The 23,630-nt window shown below is 45.1% G+C and overlaps 1 protein-coding gene across 1 annotated transcript in view; it reads right to left on the bottom strand.

The window, feature by feature from the left end:
• The window catches only part of DLG2 (discs large MAGUK scaffold protein 2), an 880,772-nt gene that overhangs the window by 754,808 nt on the left and 102,334 nt on the right, over positions 1-23,630 (bottom strand). The window contains exon 4 of the mRNA XM_081859540.1: positions 14,749-14,897. Within this exon, the coding sequence (XP_081715666.1) occupies positions 14,749-14,897 (149 nt within the window). The remainder of the gene's footprint in view (positions 1-14,748; positions 14,898-23,630) is intronic.

Consider the following 23,630-nt stretch of genomic DNA (forward strand, 5'->3'; position numbering starts at 1 on the left):
GCATTCACAGCTCAGATAAACTGTAGAATTTTGGTCCTAGTACTCATGCTAATGCTTGTGAGCAAGGGAATCTGGAACCTGACTAATTTGGCTCCAGTTTTATCCTATAAGTGTGGGTACTAAATTACTAAGGTATTGGCCATTCGACTGATCATTTTGCCAATTCCAGTCATTAAGGTCCAGATAGTTATAGCTCAGATCCTGTGAAATTCATCTGCCCCAGGTGCAACAAAACATGTCTCTCACATATCGGTCTCTACAGCCACAGCTGGCGCTGTATCCTTCCAAACGCTTGACTTCACCCTCAAAGGCACATTCCTCCATTGTTACTCGAGACAGACAGATGCATATCACCAAACATATTGCAGAAACAGCTCACTGTAGTTGCTTCATTGCTCATAAACATAACCTGCAGTCGGATTCCCAAGTGCCTCCTTTGAAATACTTCTATGGTTGCATTAAAATCCGACACATCTAACGTGGCAGTGAATAGAACATCTTCTAAATATTATCACCTTTACTGTGGTACTCAGCAGGGCTGTTCTTTCTCTCTATTGCCATTTATTTGAGAAATGGAAGCTATAGCTGCAAGGATTAGATTAGATCCAGCGATTATGGGAGCAGAGATAAAGCAGAATACATAGCGACGCACGGACGATGCCGTATTGAAGTTGTCTCCTCGGTGAAATTGCCTATTGAGGGGAGGCCGCAGTTTGCATACAAAAGGTTCCAGGTTTAATTCCATCCATGTCCAGCTACGAAATGCTAGCCCCAGTGCAGATCTGGGGCTAGGCTGATGGAAGATGTAGCCAAAAAAATATACCGGTAGAAGGCACCAGGTTGGGGAAGCCTGGTATAGATAACACTGAATCTGATGGATTTTTGTCTCTCTTTTTTTTTTTGCTTTTTAATGGAATTTGAAGCTTTGATTGAAATTCTGTTCTACCTCCCCACTATCCTGAGACTGACATGAAGAAGAGTGGGTTTTATATAAGCATGAGACAGCTTCCTGCTCCAGGTTTGGTTGATTCCAAAATTAGATTAGATTAGATAGATTAGATTAGATTAGATTAGATTAGATAAATTTATTGTCATTGTCCGTATATACACAGTATACACAACAACGAAAATCAAACACCCAAGACCGGATTCACATACACATTTGCACGTATCTCCAACACTCTCATCCTATTCAGACATAATCTATTAAAACATACATAATCCAGAATATAACACAACCTATTAGAAGCATAGCATAACCTAAAACCTATCTCATTCCTTACTACTCACTGCTTGCTATTTCTTATTAACGTACATTCATTGAGAAAATGCATACACATTGTTTGTGTTTGTTTGTTTGTTTTAAAAAACCCACCCTGGAATGCTTACAGCGAGTTAAAAATTATAAAAGCATTTAAATAATTAAAGAACCTCATATACCAATTAGCAAATATACTCTCCTGTAATGAACTATTTAAATCAGTTACAGCAGCCATTTAAAAAAATAAATAATAATAACGACCTGTTTATATCCTTGTCTAGAGAAATAGCCTTTTCAGATTGTTTACTCTCAAATTAAATATTTCATTATCCATAAGAACTGCAGATGTCAGCAAAATGGAGCAGGTAATTTAGAAATATTACAGAAGATAAAGTTTGCAAGAGGTGTGGATTTAATTAGGCGGTGATCATTACAGTTTTTAATATGGGCTTATATTAATGTCATAAAAATTGCAGTCTAGCAATTTCATAGTGTACTTTACATGACCATTGACATATTTGTTTTTAGACCTTGTAGATATTTTGTTAAGTTTGATCAGGTCTGTTTAGGGCATTTCTTTGAGGTCGTAACAGGTTATGTGCATCGTTGTGTATTCTGCTTTATAACTTTATTGCACACTCTCATTCTTCATTACTATCCCCAGTGGCTGGTATTCAGAGGCAGACCACCTCTGTTACTGGAAGCAGAATACAGCCATTATGGCCGGTGGCCAATGATAGCTTTAATCCTCCATGAATTTGCCTAAGCTTCTGCTAAAGCCATCCCCAAGTCGGTGGCCTTCACTGGTGGCAAACTCTTTAGTTCAATAGTAAAATAATGCCGAAAACTTTAAAAATAATTCCAAGCAAAGCCAATCATATTGCAAGGCATTTCCTGCCTGGTGAGTGGGGGCTGTGGCGACCAGCTACCCAGTTTTTCCTCCTCAGCAGCCCAGCCACCACTCTCCAGCAGCCCAGCCATTCCCATTCTCCTGAGGCAAGTGAAAATGTTTGCTTGTTGGTGGCCTGAGCTGAAAGGTTGTCTCATGTATTTGTCTTCTTGACTTCTCCCAACGTGCCACAGACAGTGTAGCTGGCAATAAAGATTATCATTACAGTGGTACCTCGGGTTAAGTACTTAATTCGTTCCAGAGGTCCATTCTTAACCTGAAACTGTTCTTAACCTGAGGTACCACTTTGGCTAATGGGGCCTCCCGCTGACGCTGTGCCGCCAGAGCATGATTTCTGTTCTCATCCTAAAGCAAAGTTCTTAACCCGAGGTACTATTCCTGGGTTAGCGGAGTCTGTAACCTGAAGTGTATGTAACCTGAAGCGTATGTAACCCGAGGTACCACTGTATAATCACATGTGTGTTTTACACACACAAATTCAGTTTCACACACTTGGCTGCAGCTCTATTCGAGATCCATTCCAGCCTTTTTTTTCTGCCTATCTCTCTCTCTGTGTCCACCTCTCTCCTTCTCCCTTCCACCGGTTGCTCGCATGTGGAGGAGTGAGGGCAGGCAACAGAGACATGAGGGAGCCCTTTCCCCGGGCCCTTGCCAGCCAAGAAAGGATAATCTTGGGTCAATGTGATCTTTAGGCATGACCCTAGGAACCGAATACCTGGCACATGATGCAACTTGCCTGTATGATGATGATTATAAAATTTATTGCCAGCCCTTCACCAGCTGGCCCCCGGGGGGGGCAGTTATAACAAAATGCAAGGGGGAATTCAGTTCCAAAACTATCAAATTTCCACTTCCTGAAACAATGTGCCATTTCCTGAAATCAAAACGCAACTATCCTTTCAAATACAGCAACGCCATACTCCAACTAAAAAAAAAAATGTGTGCCAAAAATGCATTATATTATGGGTGCAGGCACAAAAAATGAAAATAACATCCCAAAACCATTATGTTATGGGAAAGTGCTTGCAAACCAAAAATGTGTACAGTGGTACCTCGGGTTACATACGCTTCAGGTTACATACGCTTCAGGTTACAGACTCCGCTAACCCAGAAATAGTACTTTGCTTCAGGATGAGAACAAAAATTGTGCTCTGGCGGCGCAGTAGCAGCAGGAGGCCCCATTAGCTAAAGTGGTGCTTCAGGTTAAGAACAGTTTCATGTTAAGTACAGACCTCCAGAACGAATTAAGTACTTAACCTGAGGTGCCACTGAATTAGGAAAAAATTGCAGACAAAAATGTACATGCACTGAAATGGACTTTTAGGAGGACTTTGAAAAAGTTATGCACAATAATGCAGAAATGTGGCAAACTGAACTTAAAATTGTAATTACAGATAGGTAGCCATGTTGGTCTGCCATTGTCAAAACAAAACAAATTCCTTCCAGTAGCACCTTAAAGACCAACTAAGTCAGTTCTTGGTATGAGCTTTCGTGTGCATGCACACTTCTTCAGATACACTGAAACAGAAGTTTCCAGACCCTTCTATATAGTGAGAAGGTGGGGAGGGGTATTACTCAGAAGGGTGGTGGGAATGGGTGATTGGCAGATAGCTGTTGATGAGCCTGTTGCAGTCGTTAAGAGTCGTCAACAGGCTCATCACAGCTATCTGCCAATCACCCATTCCCACCACCCTTCTGAGTAATACCCCTCCCCACCTTCTCACTATATAGAAGGGTCTGGTGACTTCTGTTTCAGTGTATCTGAAGAAGTGTGCATGCACACGAAAGCTCATACCAAGAACTGACTTAGTTGGTCTTTAAGGTGCTACTGGAAGGAATTTGTTTTGTTTTAAAATTGTAAGAAAGCAAAATGAGAAACCGAAAGACAGATTCAGCCATCCCAAGTTGGGAAAGACCCCCGACGGAGTGAGCACGAAGTAAGGTCACGCACTAAAGCATGCATTGCTCTGTGCACATGATTTATTCTGCCATCGCTACTGCTGCATTGCAGCATCCCTTTGAGCAGGTAGAGAGCAAACATCAGTGGAATAGTGAGCAAGTAGCTGAGAGGTGCTAGGAGTGCCACACAGCCTTTCCTGAAACACACACACACAGGCCAGGCTTCTGACCTCAGGTGTGGTCATTGGTGGATTCTGCAAGTGTATGTGTCACACGCACATACACAAATTGACTGTGACTTCTCAGGATGCAGTGTCAAACTGAGACCCAGATTTGAATTTCTACTCAGCTGAGTGGGTGACCTTGGACCAGTCACTTGCTCTCAGCCTCACAAGGTTGTTGTGAAGATTAAAAAAAAGGGAGAACTATGTAAGCCTATGTAAGCCTCCCTGAACTTCTTGCAAGAAAGGTATATAAATGTAATAAATGTTGCACTGTGGTTTTACATTTTTTCCTAATCTGCCTGAAAACAGGTATGGAATCAAGGTGAGACCTCCATACTGTATGCATATGTGGCGGGAGTGCAAGATGTTAAAAGACTTTTGGGACACCGCATATAATGAACTGAAAAAAACGTTTAAACTCTCATTCATTAAAAAACCCTAAACTTTTCCTGCTCGGTATCATGTCTATAGAAATTAAGACATTATACAAACCCTTACTTATGCAACTACAGCGGCACAAATTGTGATAGCCAAAAGTTGGACAAGCAATAAGATCCCCACTAAATCTGACTGGTTAGCCAAAATGATCAAATACCAACATCTCACAGAACTTACAGGGAGAATAAGAGGAAATTCGGTTCAAAAAAAGTGAACAATGAATGGTCAATCTTTAAACAATATCTCAAAAACTATATGGATAACATAAATCTCCCAGCAGAAATAGAGTACCGGTAAATCTTGAAAATATAGGAAAGATGTGGTATAATCTGGTTAGATAAAAATAAAAGATAGATAGTAATACAATCATGAAATGTGTACAAAGCACAAAAAGAAGAGTTGGAAGTCAAGTATATGTGGTGTATAGGTGGGTTAAGTAGGTATGTAAGGTATGTATTGTATTGTTACTGTATTGTATTGTATTGTATTGTATTGTATATTTGTTTAGTTTGTTTCAGTTAATTAAAGTATAATAAAGATTTTTTTTTAAAAAGGGGGGGAGACCTCCATACTGCACACACACTAATTTTTATGTTCTGATGTATCTATCACCCTTCAAGGGAGATATTGCATATTTCTTTGACTGCTTGTATACAGGTGAGGGGTGGTGAAGCTAGGGTTCACGCTTGAAATGCAGAATCATATGCTGCAAGTGCATACAATATTTCATCAAAATATTCTGTCACCAAGGCAAGAACAACTGGCATTCAAACCTGAAATTTGAGAATTGCATCCTTAATACGTGCAATCAGATTTCATTATCCTATCTCAGCGTCAGATGGAATTATTGCATTACCTCGTATTGATTTTATAGTGTGTTTTGGTGTTTCTATCTGCATTTGCTTTATTGCAATTTTAACTCTTATGTAAAGCTGCCTCCGGAACCTCTTGAAGATAGGGAGCAATAAAGTAAATAAACAAATAGAATGGGAAACGAGCAAGTTAAACCAAATCTTGCAGTGCTTAGCCGATAATACTAATGATAGCAGTGATACAATAGCAGCATCTGCTTCTTATGCCTGCTAGGTTTCCGTTCCTTTAAATCAGACATGGCAGGGCCTCAGGTCTGGAGGTGCAGGAGATGTGGCCCTCGAGGGCTCCCTATCTGGCCCTGGGGACTCTGCCACATAACTTCCTGAGCCACACCCCTCACCAGACCTTTCTTTCACTCTACTTGCATGTTTTTGCCTGGGTGGAATGTACCCTTGAACCCTGATGATGCCTCTTGCTTATCTGAATGGAGAGTGCATGTGAAGAAGTGCAGAAACCAAAGTAATGTACAAAGGTAACATTTGCATTTGTGGCTCTCCCCACTTTTGCCACTGGCCCCACCCATGACTCGTATGTCACCCCCTAGAAGGAGTATGTGGACCTTGGACTGAGATGGGTTCGCTGCCCCTTCTTTGAACCTTTGTTCCTTAGTGGGCAGACCCTCCGCCATTTCAGACCAACCAAATTTCTCTGGTTGGCTGAGTGTGAGCCTGGTTATTCCCCTTCCTGCTGTGAACCAGCCTGATTCCCCTCTGAGGTTGATAGGTGGTTGTGTATTTAAAAAATAAACAAGTGGAATAAACTCATTTCAAGGCATTTTTAGCAAATGAAATCATGACAGGCTCGAGCTAACTAACGAAACGCACTCTTCATCTACCTAAACTCGCTAGAAAACTCCGTCCTTGAGACTTGGAGGGCAGTAAATTCTCATGCGTAGCAGCTTAGATTTGGTAAATAATAAGAGGTGAAAGATGTATAAGTGAGACAAATGACTCCGAGGCTTTTTTAAAGGGGGGAAAAACTTGTGCGAGTGAGGTGCCAAGTCCTATTGAGCTTACAAATACATTTTAAACAATAGCTCCAAGAGAAGTCGTTTTTAATGAGGAAGCCAGCTTAAGCATATGTTTGTTTTTGCAAGCTGTTTAAAGTATGGATTTTATTAGTAGCAGTGAACAAAACGCAGATATCTCTCCTCCCACCCCCTGGTAGCACACTGTCTTCCTGTCAGGAACCTGCTGGGACACACATTTGCAGAACACGAATTCTTATTATTTTATCCAATGCTTTATGGGTCTTAACACTCAGAAGGGGCAGGGGGCGGGAATACTGCAACAACTGCATAAGATAAGAAGCGCCCTGCTGGATCTTCCCACAGCCAGAACTGGCCATCTCAGAAAGCAAAGGAAGGGAACCCTTTTTCCAGACCGAGGGCCACATTCCATTCTGGACAACTTTCTAGGGGCCACTTGCAAATGATAGGCAGGGCAAGAGGCAAAAGTGGGCAGAGAAATATTTGGTGCAGTAAGCTCAAAACGCAACATAATGGAGGGAGGGAACCTCAGAAAGCCCAGGTACTGTGGGCTTGCAGCATAAAGGGCTTGTGCTGTGACTCAGGAAACTCCTGGCGCAAATGTCGCCTGAGTCATGAACTCCCTTGCTGGTCTAAGGCAAGCTGTTATTATATATCGCAGTTCCCACTCGGCAATACACGGATGACAAAACTGGCTCGCCTGGAAAGGTTGCTGAAGGGGTGGCAAGATAATGGACACAATGCATTGGATAGCTATAAATACAAATGCTCAGTATTTTGAAATAAATGATGCTAACAGATAAGTAACAGTAACACTATGAATAAGGGCTCGTCCCTGGGAAAACCCACTATTTATCATTGAATCAGAACAAACAGCAAACCTTGGTAAACCTGATTGCCATCTGGTTCAGCAGTAAATGGCATGTTTTCCCAGGAAAAAGGAAAACCACTTGGACCTAGAAATCCCAGACCTTTGCCTGGAACTTGTGGTCCCAAATGAAGTGTGGGTGAGACCTGACTGTGTTTCTGCCAAGAGCAGAAACAGCCATTCAGACCAACCACCTTTTTTGCTCGGCTTGGCTTGGCTATTTTTTTGCATTGGCAGGACTGATTGGACTCCTCTAAATCTACATAGACGGGTCTTAAATAGCTTCAGGTTCTCAAGGCAAGCTGCTGATGCGAAATAGATGAGAGGTTTGATTACTACTCAAGGAGGAAGAATTCTTAAATGAGGGTTTTTATTACTGCAACCTTTTAACAAGCAGGCGGTTGAGCTGAGGACAAAGAAGTAATTACAATGTTTGTAATAACTGGGTATGGAGGGTGGGTAGGCAATCCCAAGACAAGAGGCGAGAGAAGGGTGTATTTAATGTGCTGCAATGGGTCTGCTTTTCCTGAGCACTGTCCTAAACAGCAGACAGCTACAGAAATTAGGCAAATCGCTGAGCGATGGACCTGCTATCTGTGACTTTTAGCCACAGTGGCTATATGGAACCTCTAGGTTCAAAAGCAGATATCGGACCAGTTGTTGGGCAATTCAGAAACTGGGCGGGGGACCCGAGGGGTTCAGAAAGTCCACTCACCAGCAGTCGATGGGCTTTTTAAAAATGTGTGTTGAGATTGAAATCACCATGTGTTTTTCTGCCTGCCGGCTATGTGGCAGGCAGCTGCCATGGGGACTTTTTGAAAATGCAGGAGAGGGAAGGAAGAAACGTGGGAATTGCTGCATTTGTTTTGCTGCCTGCCGGAATGTGCAGCAGGCAGCTACTCGAGGGAGGGCTCAGTTCAATATGACGATGAGAGGAGGATATGGTAACCCTCTCTTGTATCTGCTGCATGCCATACAGCAGGGATTGTTCCAGAGTTGTTGGGGGGGGCAGCCCAGTGCAGAGGCACCACATCACCTCCTTTTTCCCTTTTTCCCCCCAAGTTGTTGTCTAGCAGGGGCAAGCCCAGTGCTAACGTATCATGATCATTATCATCACATTTTTTTCCTGATTGTTCCCAAGTTGCTGGGTTATTTGGGGGAGGGGAGGGGGGAGCCCAGTGCAGAGGCGTCATCATTATAACAACCATTTCCTGGATTGTTCCCAAGTGGTTGGGGGGCAGAGCATTGCAGAGGCATTGTCATCGTTATTATCACCACAGTGTTTTTTCCTGATAGTTCCCAATGGGATTTTTTATTTTATTTTTAGAGGGGAGGCGCATTTCAGATAAAATGTTATTATCGTGACCTTTTCCTCCTGCCTGGCCAACAGCAGGGATTATTTCCAAGTTGTCTGGGGAAGCGGGGAGAGAACAGTGCAAAGGCAGAAACACTATTGTTACCATCTTCTCACACACCCCTAATTTTGACATGGTCACATTTATTTAGGCCAACAAAGAGGTAGTCCCCAAAGGGCTGCCACTGGTTTAACTATGAGATGTGTGAAGAAATACTTTATCTATACTTCTGCATCAACAGAAGTCTAGTATCCAAATCAAGGGAAGTCATAGTGCCACTCTATTCTGCCTTGGGCAGACCACACCTGGAATATTGTGACCAATTCTGGGGACCACAATTTAAGATAAGGATGTTGACAAGCTAGAAAGAGTGCAGAGGGGGGCAACCAAGATTACGGGTATTGAAACCAAGCCTTATGAGGAGTGGTTGAAGGAGCTAAGTATGTGTAGGCTGGAAAAGAGAGACTAAGCTATGATAGCCGTCTTCAAATATCTCAAGGGCTGTCCCATGGAAGATGGAGCAAGCTTGTTTTCTCCTGATCTGGAGGGCAGGATTTGAACAACTGGCTTCAAGTTTCAAGAAAGGAGATTCCAACTAAACATCAGGAAAAGCTTTCTGACAGTAAGAGCTGTTCGACACAGAAGCAGACTCCCTCAGGAGGTTGTGGGCAGCGGCGGAGGAACCCTCTCCAGCACCCAGGGCGGGGCAGCCCGTAGAGAGTGCGCATGTGCGGCATCCCGTACGGACTGCGCATGTGTGATACCCCACACATGTGCACTCCATACGGGATGCCGCACATGCGCAGTCCGTACAGGATGCCACACATGTGTGCAGCAACCATATGGGCAGCTGCTTGCACAGCGTCCATATGGACTGCACATGTGCGGCATCCCGTACAGAGTGCGCATGCACGGCAGCCCATATGGTCGCTGTGTGAGCAGTGCCCATATAGACTGCATGCACCCTCGGACGCTCTACGACAGGGGGGAGGCAGGGGCCATCTTGTCACACCCCCACCCCCATGTGGCACCTGGGTCGGACCACCCCCTCCTCCCCCCACTTCGTACGCCCCTGGTTGTGGGCTCTCCTTCCTTGGAGGTTTTTAAGCAGAGATTGGATGGCCATTTGCCATGAATATTTTAGCTGAGATTCCTGCACTGCAGGGGATTGTAGTAGGATTAGGGCTGCCATACGTCCGAAATTTCCTGGACATGAAATGTCTGGCAACCCATGAAATGTCTGGCAACCCAGAAGTGTAGGAAAAAGAGTTCAGCAACTTTGGTCAAAAAAAAAAAAGAAGCAAGCTCAACAACTTTGCACAACCGTAGGCTAGATGACCTTTGGGGTCCCTTCCAAGTCTACGATTCCATGATTCTGTGGTGTAGTTGTTAAGAGCGGTGGACTCGTAATCTGGTGAACTGGGTTCGCTTCCCCGCTCCTCCATATGCAGCTGCTGGGTGACCTTGGGCCACTTACACTTCTTTGAAGTCTCTCAGCCCCACTCACCTCACAGAGTGTTTGTTGTGGGGGAGGAAGGAAAAGGAGATTGTTAGCCGCTTTGAGACTCCTTTGGGTAGTGATAAAGCGGGATATCAAATCCAAATCCAAACTCTTTATCTTCCAACATTCAGCTTCATTGGATGACCCTAGTATTATGAGAGAAAGAAATAACCCTATGCCCTTTTCCCACACCATGCATAATTTTATATAGCTGTGTCATGCCCCTCCGCTTACTTTTTTTCTAACTAAAAAGCCCCAGATGTTGTAATCTTTCCTTGAATGATCATTCATACATTTCTCAGCAGTGCAGCTAAGGCAGTTTAGCTCACCGGCGTAGGCAATATGCCCTTAGCCAAGCAAAATGGTTAACAATCCCCGCCACAGATTCTCCTTCAACAGCGTACCAAAAAAAACCCCTTCCATAAGCAACTCCTGCAAACAAGCCCTGCTAGAGAATTAATAGTCTGTTCGTGTTGTGATACAAGCGCCAGTCAGGCCTGCAGTTTGCAGCCTCATACTGAAGACTGACAGCAGTGAGTTCCTTGCTTTCACCTCAATTTTCTCCCTGAATAAAAGGGCGAGAACATTACTGACTGAAAATGCGGAGCTTCAGAGCCTGGGCTAATGAAAGTAGAGGTTAAAAGTGGAACCAAGTGGAGCCTTTTATTAAAAGTGTGCACACCTGAATAGGAGCCCAGTTACGCTGAGGAAAAAGTTATTGCTTCTAGTGCCAAACAAGATTGTTTTCTATTTTTCTTACTTTCTAACCAGGAAAGATGAGAAGCCTTGTTTCCAAAAAGGTAAAACATTGATTTGTAAGGAAAGCTGTGCCCTCTCTCACTCTGACTGAGGGAAGTTTGGTTTTCTGAGGAATTACAGCTTCTGGTAGAACAACAACCAACAACTTCTGGATTTTTTTTTACTGGTACCAAAGAAAGGAGATTATGAATGTGGTTGCCTTACATTACAAAACCATTCCCATAGAATTGTGTGTCAGACAGACGTTTTTAAAAATCTCTGAGGGGAATAGGGTGGCCAGGTATCACACTTTACAGAGGACACCCCTCTATTTGAAGAGCTACCCAGTCCAAGGCGGTATCATACCAGTTTATACCATGGCTCCCCCCAAAGAATGCTGGGAAATGTAGTTTGTCAAGGGTGTTGTGTGTTGTTAGGTGGCCCCCTATTTCCCATGCAGAACTACAGTTCCCAGAGTTCCCTGGGAAGAGGGGTTAATTGTTAAACCGCACTGGAAATTGTAGCTCTGTGAAAGGAATAAAATGGGGTTAGGAAGGGAGTTGTGTGGAAGGGGAGAGCGAAAGAAATATATATAAATAAACCTTCATGAAAGAGGGAACAAGTAAAAAAGAAGTAAAACAAACACATCCCTTGCCTAAGGTAGAAGAAGAAGAAGAAGAAGAAGAAGAAGAAGAAGAAGAAGAAGAAGAAGAAGAAGAAAGCTTGCTGATGCAATTACCTCAGAGAAGGTTCTAGAAGCTGCTGCTTTTTCGACGACCTGAGGAGAACTGAATGTGAAGGTGCTTGCATGACAAAGAGTCAAAGCACACCAGGAAAGGACTGTGGCTCTAGCAATGGCGGTTGGTGCCCATTGGTAGAAGACAGTGAGCCCCCAAAAGTAGTTGGAGCCAGAGCCAATGACGGGCATAGCCAACTAATTCCAGTTTTATCTTCTTCCTCAGTTTAACAAGGGCAACACTGGGACTAATGGAAGCAGAAGCTGCCACAGGCAGAGGGCACACTGAGGTTGGCGAGGCAGTGCTCCGTTTGCCCTAATGGGCCATTCCACTCGGCTCTAGAAGGTTCCAGAAGGCACACACAGAGAAAGAGCCCATGATGCAGATCCACACCACACATTTAAAGTACAACCAAAACACATTTGAAGCACATGACTTCACCCAAGGGATTCTGGCAACTGTGGTTTATGAAGGGTGCTGGGAACTTTAGTTCTGTGGGGGGCAACTACAGTTCCCAGGATTCTTTGGGGGGGGAATCATGGGCTTGAGGTGTGCATTGGGTGTGTTGTATGCTGTGTGTATTCTGGCGCGCATCTGCGCACAGGCCCACTACGCTGTACCCTTTTCGGTGCCTGCTAAAAACATCCTTGTTTAGACAAGCCTACCCAGATGCTTAGAAGGCTGAGGTAACTTTAATCTGTTTTAGCATTTTGACTTTTGTATATTTCAGAGTACGGTTGCGCATTTTTCCTGATGTCACTGTTTTGTGAATGGGTTTGAGGTCAAGCGGTGCACTGTATACATTTTATGAAACAGCTAAAATAAATAATAAAAAGAGGTGTCACTGTCAGACGCAGGCTGTTCCTAAACCTCTGGCGTCTAGGAGGGCTCTCCTCAAATGATGCACACTGGTAGCAGCTGGGGCCGGCTTTTGTCGAAGTATGCACACCAAGGGAGCAACCATATCATTCATGCCTTTGCAGCCTCGATACTAAGCGACTCCCATATGACTGACTTCGTTGTTTGCTTGGCGGTGCAGATGGTGCAGAATGCAACAACCTAGCTCTTGCACACAGGAGGCTGCCAGGAATACATAACACCCTAGCTCAGTGTTTCTCAACCTGTGGTTCCCCAGATGTTGTTGGACTACAACTCCCATAATTCCTAGCCAGCATGATCAGTGGTCATGGATGATGGGAGTTGTAGTCCAACAACATCTGGGGACCCACAGGTTGAGAACCGCTGCCAGCCTAGCTGCAGATCTGCAGTGACTTCCTAGGCATTCGTTGTAAGGATTATTACAATGGCTCATGTGAAGTGCTTTGAGGACACCGGAGAAGCCCATACAAATGCCGAATATTTAACTGTCCGAAGACAGAAGGGCCTGGCGTGCTCTGGTCCATGGGGTCACAAAGAGTCAGACACGACTAAACGACTAAACAACAACAACACTGGCCTTAACTATCTGGCCAGCTAAGCCTCCTCAGCAGCACTCCTGTCAGCATATCTACGTCCCTGCCAACCCAACCCTCCCCACCTCTCTCCCAGGAAGCAATAGCAACCCGCCTGCTGGGATGCTAACAAAGCAGCTCTGCCCCACCCAGGCAGTGAGCTGCTTTGGGTGTGCAGCACCCTTCTCCCTGGCAATAGCAGCTTACTAGTGCAGGGCAAAGCCACCCTCAGGGCACCAGCATCACCGCAGCTTACTGGTGCAGGGCTGGAGTTGGGCAGGGAGGTGGTAAGGTGTAAGGAGCAATGATTCTTCAACATCAACTTTGTTGCACTGGTCATGTTGTGCGGATACCTGATTATCATCTTCCAAAGCAACTACTCTATTCCAAACTTAAAAATGGAAAGTGTAATGCTGGTGATCAACAAAAGAAGTTTAAAGACTTTCTCAAGGCAAATCTTTAAAAATGTAGTACTGTATAAACACCGACAACTGGGAAACACTGGCCTGCGAGTGCTCCAATTGGAGAACAGCCTTTATCACAGGTGTCATGGGCTTTGAAGACACTCAAACTCAGGATGCAAGGGAGAAATGTGATAAGAGGAAGACTCTCTTGGCAAATCCTCACCGTGATCAACTCCCGCCCGGAAACCAATGTCCCCACTGTGGAAGGACGTGTGGATCCAGAATGGACCTCCACAGTCACTTACGGACTCATTGTTAAAACCATGTTTATGGAAGACAATCAATTGCCAAAGAAGCAGGAGGAGTAAGGAGCAGGTATCACTAATAAATTACATGGAGTTAGTGAACTCTTTCTGAAAAGGAACCAGGTTAGCTCAAGAGTTTCAGGCCTAATGGGCGCAGCAACTCCTCTTGGTAGCACTTGCCCCTATGAAACAGCTGTAGAGCCTGAAGGTCTTCCCACAGCTGCCTGAATCTCTTCCTCCCTGTGTCCCTCCCAAGCAATCTGAGACTAGCTGACGCGCCTGTCTGTGCTCCTCCCTCTTCATACCTCTTCTGATCCTGGGAGACCAGGAAGGAGCGGAGCTTGTCGCAGCAAGAGCGGGAGACACCCATTACTCTTCTCTGCCTCTTGGCCTGCTTCCACTTCTGATTCCGGACTTCTTTCTGCCACAGACTCTCCCTGCTCACTAAGACCTGTTACCCCTTCAGCTTCAGACACCGCTTCCTCCCAGTCTTCTTCTCCCTGTGACCACTCATTGTTGTCCCACCACAACTCCCCGGGCTCTGAGCCTTCTTCCCTTGGGGGTTCCCCACCTGGTGCCCCCTACCATTCCTCTGTGTCCAGCCATGACACGAGGTTGGGGCTGTGCACTTGCAGCAGCAGGATGCTCTGCTGGCGCACCCATACAGGTCCAAACCTTACTGCTGCCCACAACTGTATCACTGTTCAGTGTGACACGTGTTTCTAAGTCCTGGACCACAATTCTTTTCTGTTTATTGATGCAGTGTGTGATCAAGCCATTAATTAAAGCACTGTACCTCTCGGGTTTGGGGCTGACTTTCGTCGTCTGTTGCCAGAGACTGTGTCTTCTTCTCCCATTTCTCAGCAACTTGGTTTGCTTCTTCTATTTTCTCCTGGCAACTTTTCTGGGAGTTTAGCAGCGTCACTTCGTAAAACTCCTGAATGTCTGTTGGTGAACAAGAAATAATATAATCTTTTTATTAAAATACCTGGCGGCATTTGATATGCCAGATAGAGAGGTTATGGGTTGTTTACCGAAAACCCACAAACAAATCTGCACCTGTTGTATTTGGGAATTCATTCTGGCTCCTTTTCAGCAGAGAGGTGCTGACACATAATTTACTGTTCTAGGATGCTGAGACTTTTTAAAGAACCATTTCCCTTTTAAAATATTGCATTAATCATGAATATTACATGAATATATGAATAATGCAAAGCTAATCACTACTGAATGATACTGAGAGCAAACATTTTCGCTGGAAGAGACTCCTTGCAAGTATATTACAAAACAAGACAATATTTCCTTCTGCCTCCCCCACCCCCCGTTTTCCTAACCACTGCCAATTTTGGATGCATGTAGTCCTAAGGGAATTAGAAGTTGTATTTTTTACATAATCAGCCCTGGTGGTTGCTCAGCTAGGGCAAACGAGGCACCACCCTACTGAACTCAGTCTGCCGTCTTACCCACAACCAGTCCAGGGGGTAGCCCTGGCTCTCAGCCCTCAGCCCCCTCCTTAGTCTCAGTGTTGCCCTTGTAGAAGGATCAAGTCAAAACTAGAGTTAGCGGCTCTTCGTCCACCTACTGGTGACTTCCCTGCCTTCCACCCTGCCAGTCAAGCCTTGCATTTCCATATCGTTCATTCCAATAGTCAACAAAACAAGTCAATCTCTCAACAAAGCAATCTACCTTCTCTCCTTTGCATGTGAGTTCGGTTTGTTTATCCGTTAATAACCATTCCCTATCAGATGGTAGAATAGCAAAAAAATCTAAAAACACAATTAAGGTAGGAAAAAAGAGTGAATCACAGAGCTTACACTTTTCTAATCTAATAAACCTTTCATTAGATCCTTTGTATTAAAAAAAAAAAAAGGAATGACTTCAAATATTAAGGGTATCAAATATTTGCACAGGCGATGGGCAAACATCAGTCCAACTCATTTGAACTGATTTGTAAGATGTCTTTCTTTAAACGTGACACATGCAATACCCCCTTTGTCTGACTGTAATATGTATATAGATATTGGGGGGGGGGACCCCAGAGGGTAATAAATTATTTCATGAAATTTTATCACCCAGCAGTGGTAGGTTAAAGCAGACCGTCTCAGGTGTTTGCTGTCGTGACCTGTATTGCTGTACAACTCCCACCATCCTTGTCCAATAGCCACGCTGGCTGGGACCAGTAGGAGTTGGGAATCCAGCATCAGCTGGAGTGGCAAAGGATCCTCATCACTGAAGAACCTCATTCCAGGAGGACAAATGCAGGGAGAATGGGGGTTCCCCACCCATTGTTTCAATACTACATCACAATAGATTCCAGAGGACATTTTTCCAACAAAAGAAGAATGGATCAGTAAGAAATGGACCATGCAGAACAGGCAAAATTAAGAGAATCTAATGATGCGTGTTTTAAGAAAGAATGGGTGCCTTTTGGGGGAAGTATTTAAAGAAATGCAGTATGATGGATTCGCGAGCAGGATTTGAGCAACAGAAGTAATTGGATTATACTGCGGGGTCAGCAGACTTTTTCAGCATGGGGCCGGTCCACTGTCCCTCAGACCTTGTGGGGGCTGGACTATAGTTTTTTGGGGGAAATGAACAAATTCCTATGCCCCACAAATAACCAGAGATGCATTTTAAATAAAAGGACACATTCTACCCATGTAAAAACATGCTGATTCCCGGACCGCCTGCGGGCCGGATTAGAAGGTGATTGGGCTGGATCCAGCCTCCGGGCCTTAGTTTGCCTATCCATGGATTATAGTATTGTGGTTATGATTTGATAGATAGAAGGTAGGGTACAGCAGAAGGGGAGAAACAACTCGGTGGGGACAGGGGTGGGAAGTCAGCAAACATAATAAAAAAGACAAAAAATTATTTTGATTGTATTTGATAAAAAATGTTGAAAACGTAATTGCAAAACAAAGATTCCAAAGGACTTTATCACTGTTCCTACTTCTGCTTTACGCAGCACAGGCTGTACAGTTTTGCAGGAGGCTTGTTAATTTTGGAGCCGGTTAAGTAAAACACAAACCGAACTGGGATGTAGTGAGGGTCAAGGTAAGGATGCCCTGCAGAAGCGAGGAAAGGAAAGAACTGGCCCCTGTGACTATTGACTACAGGCGCTGCAGCTTCAGCTGCAGAATGTTAATGTCCGTCGGAAAAGGAATAGCAAGGGGGAAATATACCAAGTCAGACACATCGACATTCGGGACTTTTCGGAGGAGCATCCCAAGGAACCATTTTGCCCTGAAATTGCTTGATGCCACTGCAGGCAACGGAGTGGAGAGTAAGACTCGGTTGTGACTGTTAAGCAGTGGCCCAGGGAAATAAGGTTAGTATCCAAGGACATAGCTGCAGATTTGAGGGCAAAGTGCTTACCTGGGCACAGCTGGAAAGGCCATATCTTAGTGGAAGAGCACTTGCTTTGTGTGAAGAAGGTCTCAGGTTCCGTCCCCAGCATCTCCAGGTAGGGCTGGGAGAGACTACTGCCTCCAAACAGGGAAAGCCACTGCCAGCCAGTGTAGACAATAAGGAGCTAGATGGACCAATGGTCCGATTCAGTGTAAGGCAGCTTCCAAAGCACCTATACTTTCGTTTATGGCAGTGGTTTAACACTGGCCTCTGTCCCTCTTTCCTTCCCTCCCTCCTCTGATGCCCTCTTGCGTCTCTGCCTCCCAAAGGCTTGTGCAGCTGTTTGTTGCAGCAGCCCTGGCTTCAAGCCCCGTGAATGAATGGTGCCTCTGGGGCTGGCCAGGGGGTGCTGGTTACCCGGAGCTGAGATAGCCTTGGAGTAAGCAAGCAAGTGGGCGAAGGATCCCAGCCAGCCAATCTGCCAGCCCTTTCTGTTGGGAATGGATAGTGGGAGGCCAGGCAGGCAGGTTCTGTGCTGGTCTTTCTTGTGCTTGATGTGTGCATGGCAGGCCTGGGAGTTGCATGCCCAGTGCTGAAGGGGAGCCTTTCGGCCATGCAGGCCGGGCAGTACCCACTGCTGCCTCCCAGGGTAAGATGCTGGCCTCATGTTCAGCTTTGGCCAGTTTCCGTCAGGCTGCTAAGGCTGGGGGCATCCTCTTCCCAGGCCCCTGTGGGGCAGTGTGAAGAGGCACCTCTCTTTGGGGCAGGAGGTGTGTGGCTCAGAGACCAGGGGCAGCAGCACCGGCTGCCCAGAGGACTCCCAAGGAGAGGGGAGAAGAGAGGAGGCTGGGGGAGAGCCAGTGTGGTGTAGTGGTTAAGAGCAGTGTACTCGTAATCTGGTGAACCAGGTTCGCTTCCCCGCTCCTCCACATGCAGCTGCTGGGTGACCTTGGGCTAGTCAACACTTCCTTGAAGTCTCTCACCTCACAGAGTGTTTGTTGTGGGTGAGGAAGGGAAAGGAGATTGTTAGCCACTTTGAGACTCCTTCGGGTAGTCATAAAGCGGGATATCAAATCCAAACTCCTCTTCTTCTCCACAAGGGACGGTGTTCGAAAAAGGGTGAGAGGCTACCAGCTTGGCAGGCAAGGGGTGACATAACTGGGCTCTTGAGCCCCACAGGGATACCACATAAAGAATGTAGTTGGTCAAGGGAGCCATGGACTCAAAAAGGTTGAAAACCTCTGATTTATGGGGAAGGCTGTAGCTCAGAGGTAGAGCATCTGCTTGGCACGCAGAAGTTTCCATGTTCAATCCCTGGTCTCTTAGTAACTACAACTCTCAGAATATTTGAGGGGGGAAGCCATGACTGTTTAATGTGGTATCATAGCGTTTTAAATGTAAGGTGTGAATGTGGCCTTTATATGATGCCTAGATTTCCTACATATCTGAATGCTCTCAAGCAAACAGAGGCAACAAATGAAGTAGCAGGTGAACCAATGACACAGTGTACAACTAGGATCCATTTTAGTTCTCTCAGATGCAAACTCGACACTTATACCTTCACCTGCCCAAGCATTTGGAAGAAGGAATTTGTGCCAGGATAAAAAACAAAACAAAACCCAGCTCTCTGGCCAGATGGGCATCAAGAAATTATCTGCTGTGTAGAACAGGCTCAGGACCCTACATACAAGTGGATTATTAATAATCCTGGATGGCAGCCAAGGTTAATTAGCTTTGCATATTAGCTTTGTCTTCAGGATAGTATCCAAAATAGACTTAATTAGAGGATCTTAAGAAAACAAACCTTGATACTCCAAAGACAGAGGAGCAATCTAAGCTATCCTTCCCCTTCTCCACCACGAAAAAAAACCTCTCTATTCTGCAGTTCTGCTGCTTTTGTAGAAGGTTTAGCTTCTCTAGTGTTAGAGCTGGAGCACTGATTAATGTGCTTAGGTAATTAATTTGCTTTGAATTGGAGAATTAATCAGTCAACCGACTTCTGCCTGCTGTGACAAAACCTGGTCTGGCGTGCTGAGTCTTATCAAGAATTTGGTTGTGAAATATCGGATAAGGCAAGCAAGCGCTGGCTGGTGCTGATTGGCCATGTAGTCCGAAATATCTGGACTACATGTAAAGTGGGGGAAGGAATTGAACTCTATTGCTTCCCTGTTTAGAGAAGTTTTTAAAGACTGATATTTTAATGTACTTTTAATATTTGTTGGAAGCCGCTCAGAGTGGCTGGGGAAACCCGGCCAGATGGGCGGGATAGAAATAATAAATTATTTTTATTTTTATTAATTATTTTTATTATACTATATTGCTTTTTACTGGCTTGATTTCACCATTTTAGGAGGAAGCTTGATATATCCAGCCCTGTGCCTGATCACTCCCACATCCAACATATTTGGTTTTAATATATATAGCCAGTGCTGCTTTTCTAGAAAAAGAGATGCCCGAATTCTCTATGAATGTTCTCTTATACAGTGGTACCTCTGGTTAAGTACTTAATTCGTTCCGGAGGCCCGTTCTTAACCTGAAACTGTTCTTAACCTGAAGCACCACTTTAGCTAATGGGGCCTCCTGCTGCTGCCGTGCCGCCGGAGCACAATTTCTGTTCTCATCCTGAAGCAAAGTTCTTAACCCAAGGTACTATTCCTTTGTTAGCGGAGTCTGTAACCTGAAGCGTATGTAACCTGAAGTGTATGTAACCTGAGGTACCACTGTAATGGCAATGGCACCCACCTGAGATGTGCCAAAACTGAGTTATAGTGCGAAAGGGGCTGTGGCCCTGGGGACAGTTTTTTGAGGGGGTGTGAAGCAGGCAACCCTATGCAGGCGCCCCCAGCCCAGCAAAACCCCACACTCCTTTCCTGGCATCTGAGGCACCAACGCTCACCACAAGGAGCACCAGGACACCCCTTCCTGGATCTGACATGAGGTTGCTCCAGCGAGGTTGGCGGTGAGGGCTAGGTTGCCACAGGCAGCTCCCTGGTGCAGGTGCACCCCTCTGTACACTGTTTGCTCACACAATGCCGCTGCCAGTGAGTTCCTGCTGAAATACGGCTGTGCTGAAAATCACGGCTGCAAACCTTCCACCGAGAAAAAACGGGCCTCCATTTGACAGCAAGCCATCAGTATTTGCTCCACACGTGAAGACTTCCAAGCACAGATGTATCTTACCGTTGTCCCTTCCAGCCCACATTGCTCTGGCTTAGTTAGAAGAACATCATCTGGAGCTGTCAAGAGCATTGCCGAAGCCAAGATGCATCGTGTCAATCGCTTCCCCTCCCCGATCCACGAAAGCTTGTCAAAGAAAGGTGGTTTTCTTTGGCATGATTTCTTGCTGAAGGATCCTAGGCTGGGGCCACCAGCAACGGCCTCATCTAGGCTACGAACAGCAGGTGTTCTCAAGTATAGTTTCATTATATATAGGCTACACTGTCCCCAGCACTTCCCCCTCCTCATCCTCCTAAAATAAACTGAGCTCCATTTTTCATTGCATTTTCTGCAATCATATAGGACATGGTGAGGAGATAGAGACTTTCTGCTGGCCATCAGGCAATGGCTTTTTCCACCTGGTTTGACACGCCCTCCATCCATAGGAACCTTTCCCAGACCATGCCTTTAAGAACAGCAAAACCAGCTGGGAAGAGAGAAAAGAGTTCAGGGATTTTTATTTTTAAATATTATAATTTGCGTGTCCTTGTTTCTCCATTTGATCCTTTTATATGATTTTGTATGTTTCGTCCTATTTTATGCATTGTGACTTGCCATTATTTTTACTGATCATTGTTTAGTTATTCTTTATTGGAATTGTAAAGTGTAAAGTGTTTAATTATTATTTGCTGATATTTAATTTTAATGTTTACTATTCTAATGGATTATTGAATATTGCTTTATTTGATATAAGTTGTTTATTTTAATATCATGTTTATATTATGACTTTCTTGTCAGATTGTTCTTTGATCTCTGCTGTCTATTTTGTTGTTTCTTCAGCTTGTTAACTGTCTTGTGTATAATAATAGAGAAAGGCGGTACGCAAATTAAAAGCAAAATGAAATGAAATGAAACACGCACCATACATGGCAACTCTCCCTATTTGCCAGGGACATAAGAACATCCAGGATCTGACCCAGTGGCCCAACCATATGCCTGACCTGAGCACAATAACACTGTTTCCACTTCGGCTCTCCAGCTCCTGGTATTCAGAGGCATACAGCATATGGAGGTTGTCGTACACAGCCCTCATGAACGCAATAGACCTCCTGGATCAGACCAAAGGTCCATCTAGCCCAGAACTCTGTTTTAACAGTAGTCCACCAGATGCCCATAGGAAGCCCACAAGCAGAACCTCAGCACAACAGCGCTCTTCCCTCTTGCAATGGTATTCAGAGGTCTAAGGTAAAGGGACCCCTGACCATTAGGTCTAGTCGTGGCCGACTCTGGGGTTGCGGCGCTCATCTCGCTTTATTGGCCGAGGGAGCCAGCGTACAGCTTCCGGGTCATGCGGCAAGCATGACTAAGCCGCTTCTGGCGAAACAGAGCAGTGCACGGAAACGCCATTTACCTTCCCGCCAGAGTGGTACCTATTTATCTACTTGCCCTTTGTCATGCTTTTGAACTGCTAGGTGGGCAGGAGCAGGGACCGAGCAACGGGAGCTCACCCCTTCGCAGGGATTCAAACCACCGAACTTCTGATCGGCAAGTCCTCAGCTCTGTGGTTTAACCCACAGCGCCACCTGCGTCCCTTTATTCAGAGGTCTACTGCCTCCCAAAAATGGAGTTAAAACGTAAGTGTTACAAAAGTTGGGTGCCACCCCCACCCTCTGTCGAGCTGCAGCAAGATTCCAAGGGGTTCCAGGCACTCACCCAGGGTCTGTGGTCCTTTGGAGAATCGAGACACGACAGAGACTTTCATGGCTTTAAGAAACATGGTCCATTCCCCTATTTACACCTTCAAGTCTGCATGGAGGGAGCCCAGATCATACAGCATGGTCATTTCAAGAGGGGCTTGGACCCCACAGCAGTGCAGCCCTGGAGTCCAGGGCTTTTCTCTCAGCCAGCCAGCCCAAATCTTTCTTCCTTCTTCTTCCCAGCAAACCTTGGCTCAACACTCTCTCTTCCTGTTACCTCACACCTAGTTCCCCTGGCAAACTTCCAAACACCCCACTCTCTATTCAAACCTCAGGGGCAATTCTCTTTTATTGCCAATGGCCCCCTGTATTGATCCTTCATGGCCCTAGCTTGGCCAGGTTCTTTTGCATAGACTAGCCCAGGAATTCCTCTGCAGGGTGACTTATCCTGACCTCAACTCAGCCAGCTGCGGCTCATCTGGTTGAGCCACAGCTGAGATGCGTTGAGGAAGTTGCACCGGTAGGGCTTGGGAGTTAACATTAGCTGAGCCTGGCTGAGCCAAAGATCCACTGCATCTTAAGCTGCTCATCCCAGTGGATTTTGTCGTAGGATTGCCCCCTTAGAAACCTAATAGGGAAGCAAGATCTGTTGCAGTGTTCATGCTCTGAGCACTTCCATCTTATGTTCATCCTGTGTATATATGACCATAAATCACAGAGACACCACAATCTCCAGTTACCTCCTTTCCAAACCCAAATTATGTGCTGGTGCCCCTTGAGTCCCTCATTGCACAGAGATTGTGGTGCACATAAAAAAAACCACATTGTGTGAATCAAAGGCACCCAAAGAAAATGGATAATCCATTGAGAGGTTTTCAAAAAACAACAACAATGTTCCCATCTCCCTTTGTCTGTAGGATTGCCTTATTTATTTAGATCTCTGTAGAAATCTCATCATTTTAGTTAGTGAATGGAATCGCAACAGCCTGCAGAAACAAAAGTATTAGATTCTACAAACTAGGGAAACAATTTCGGCACCGAAGCAGAATGTGTAGCTGATTATTATTTTTATCTTGAAAAATAAAATAAAGAAAAACCGCCGCCAAACAATTTCCTACAGTCCACGCGAGATTGCACAAACATTCTAATGAGAGACGGGGAAGATAAAGAGATTGTTAATACCTTTGTAGCAGCAAAGAAGAGATAAATGGGAGGTAGTCAGATGAGGAGAGCACTGATGATTAAAGGGATGGGCAAACCAACTTTGGAGGAAAGATGAAAAGCACAGAATAATAAAGCTTTGCCCTTCCGCACTGTCTCTCATTCCGCAATCTCAGTGCACACAATATTAAGAGGGAAAACGGATCCTGTCCCATTATTATCAGCTTTACAAGCAGGGACCACCAGGCGATCAAACCAGGTTCAATAACAATAGCAAAGGCCATGCTTTTTATCTTCTACACTAGGCACACAA

The sequence above is a fragment of the Podarcis erhardii genome (assembly GCF_964252035.2).
Source record: "Podarcis erhardii genome assembly, chromosome: 4".
In the NCBI taxonomy this organism is placed as follows: domain Eukaryota; kingdom Metazoa; phylum Chordata; class Lepidosauria; order Squamata; family Lacertidae; genus Podarcis; species Podarcis erhardii.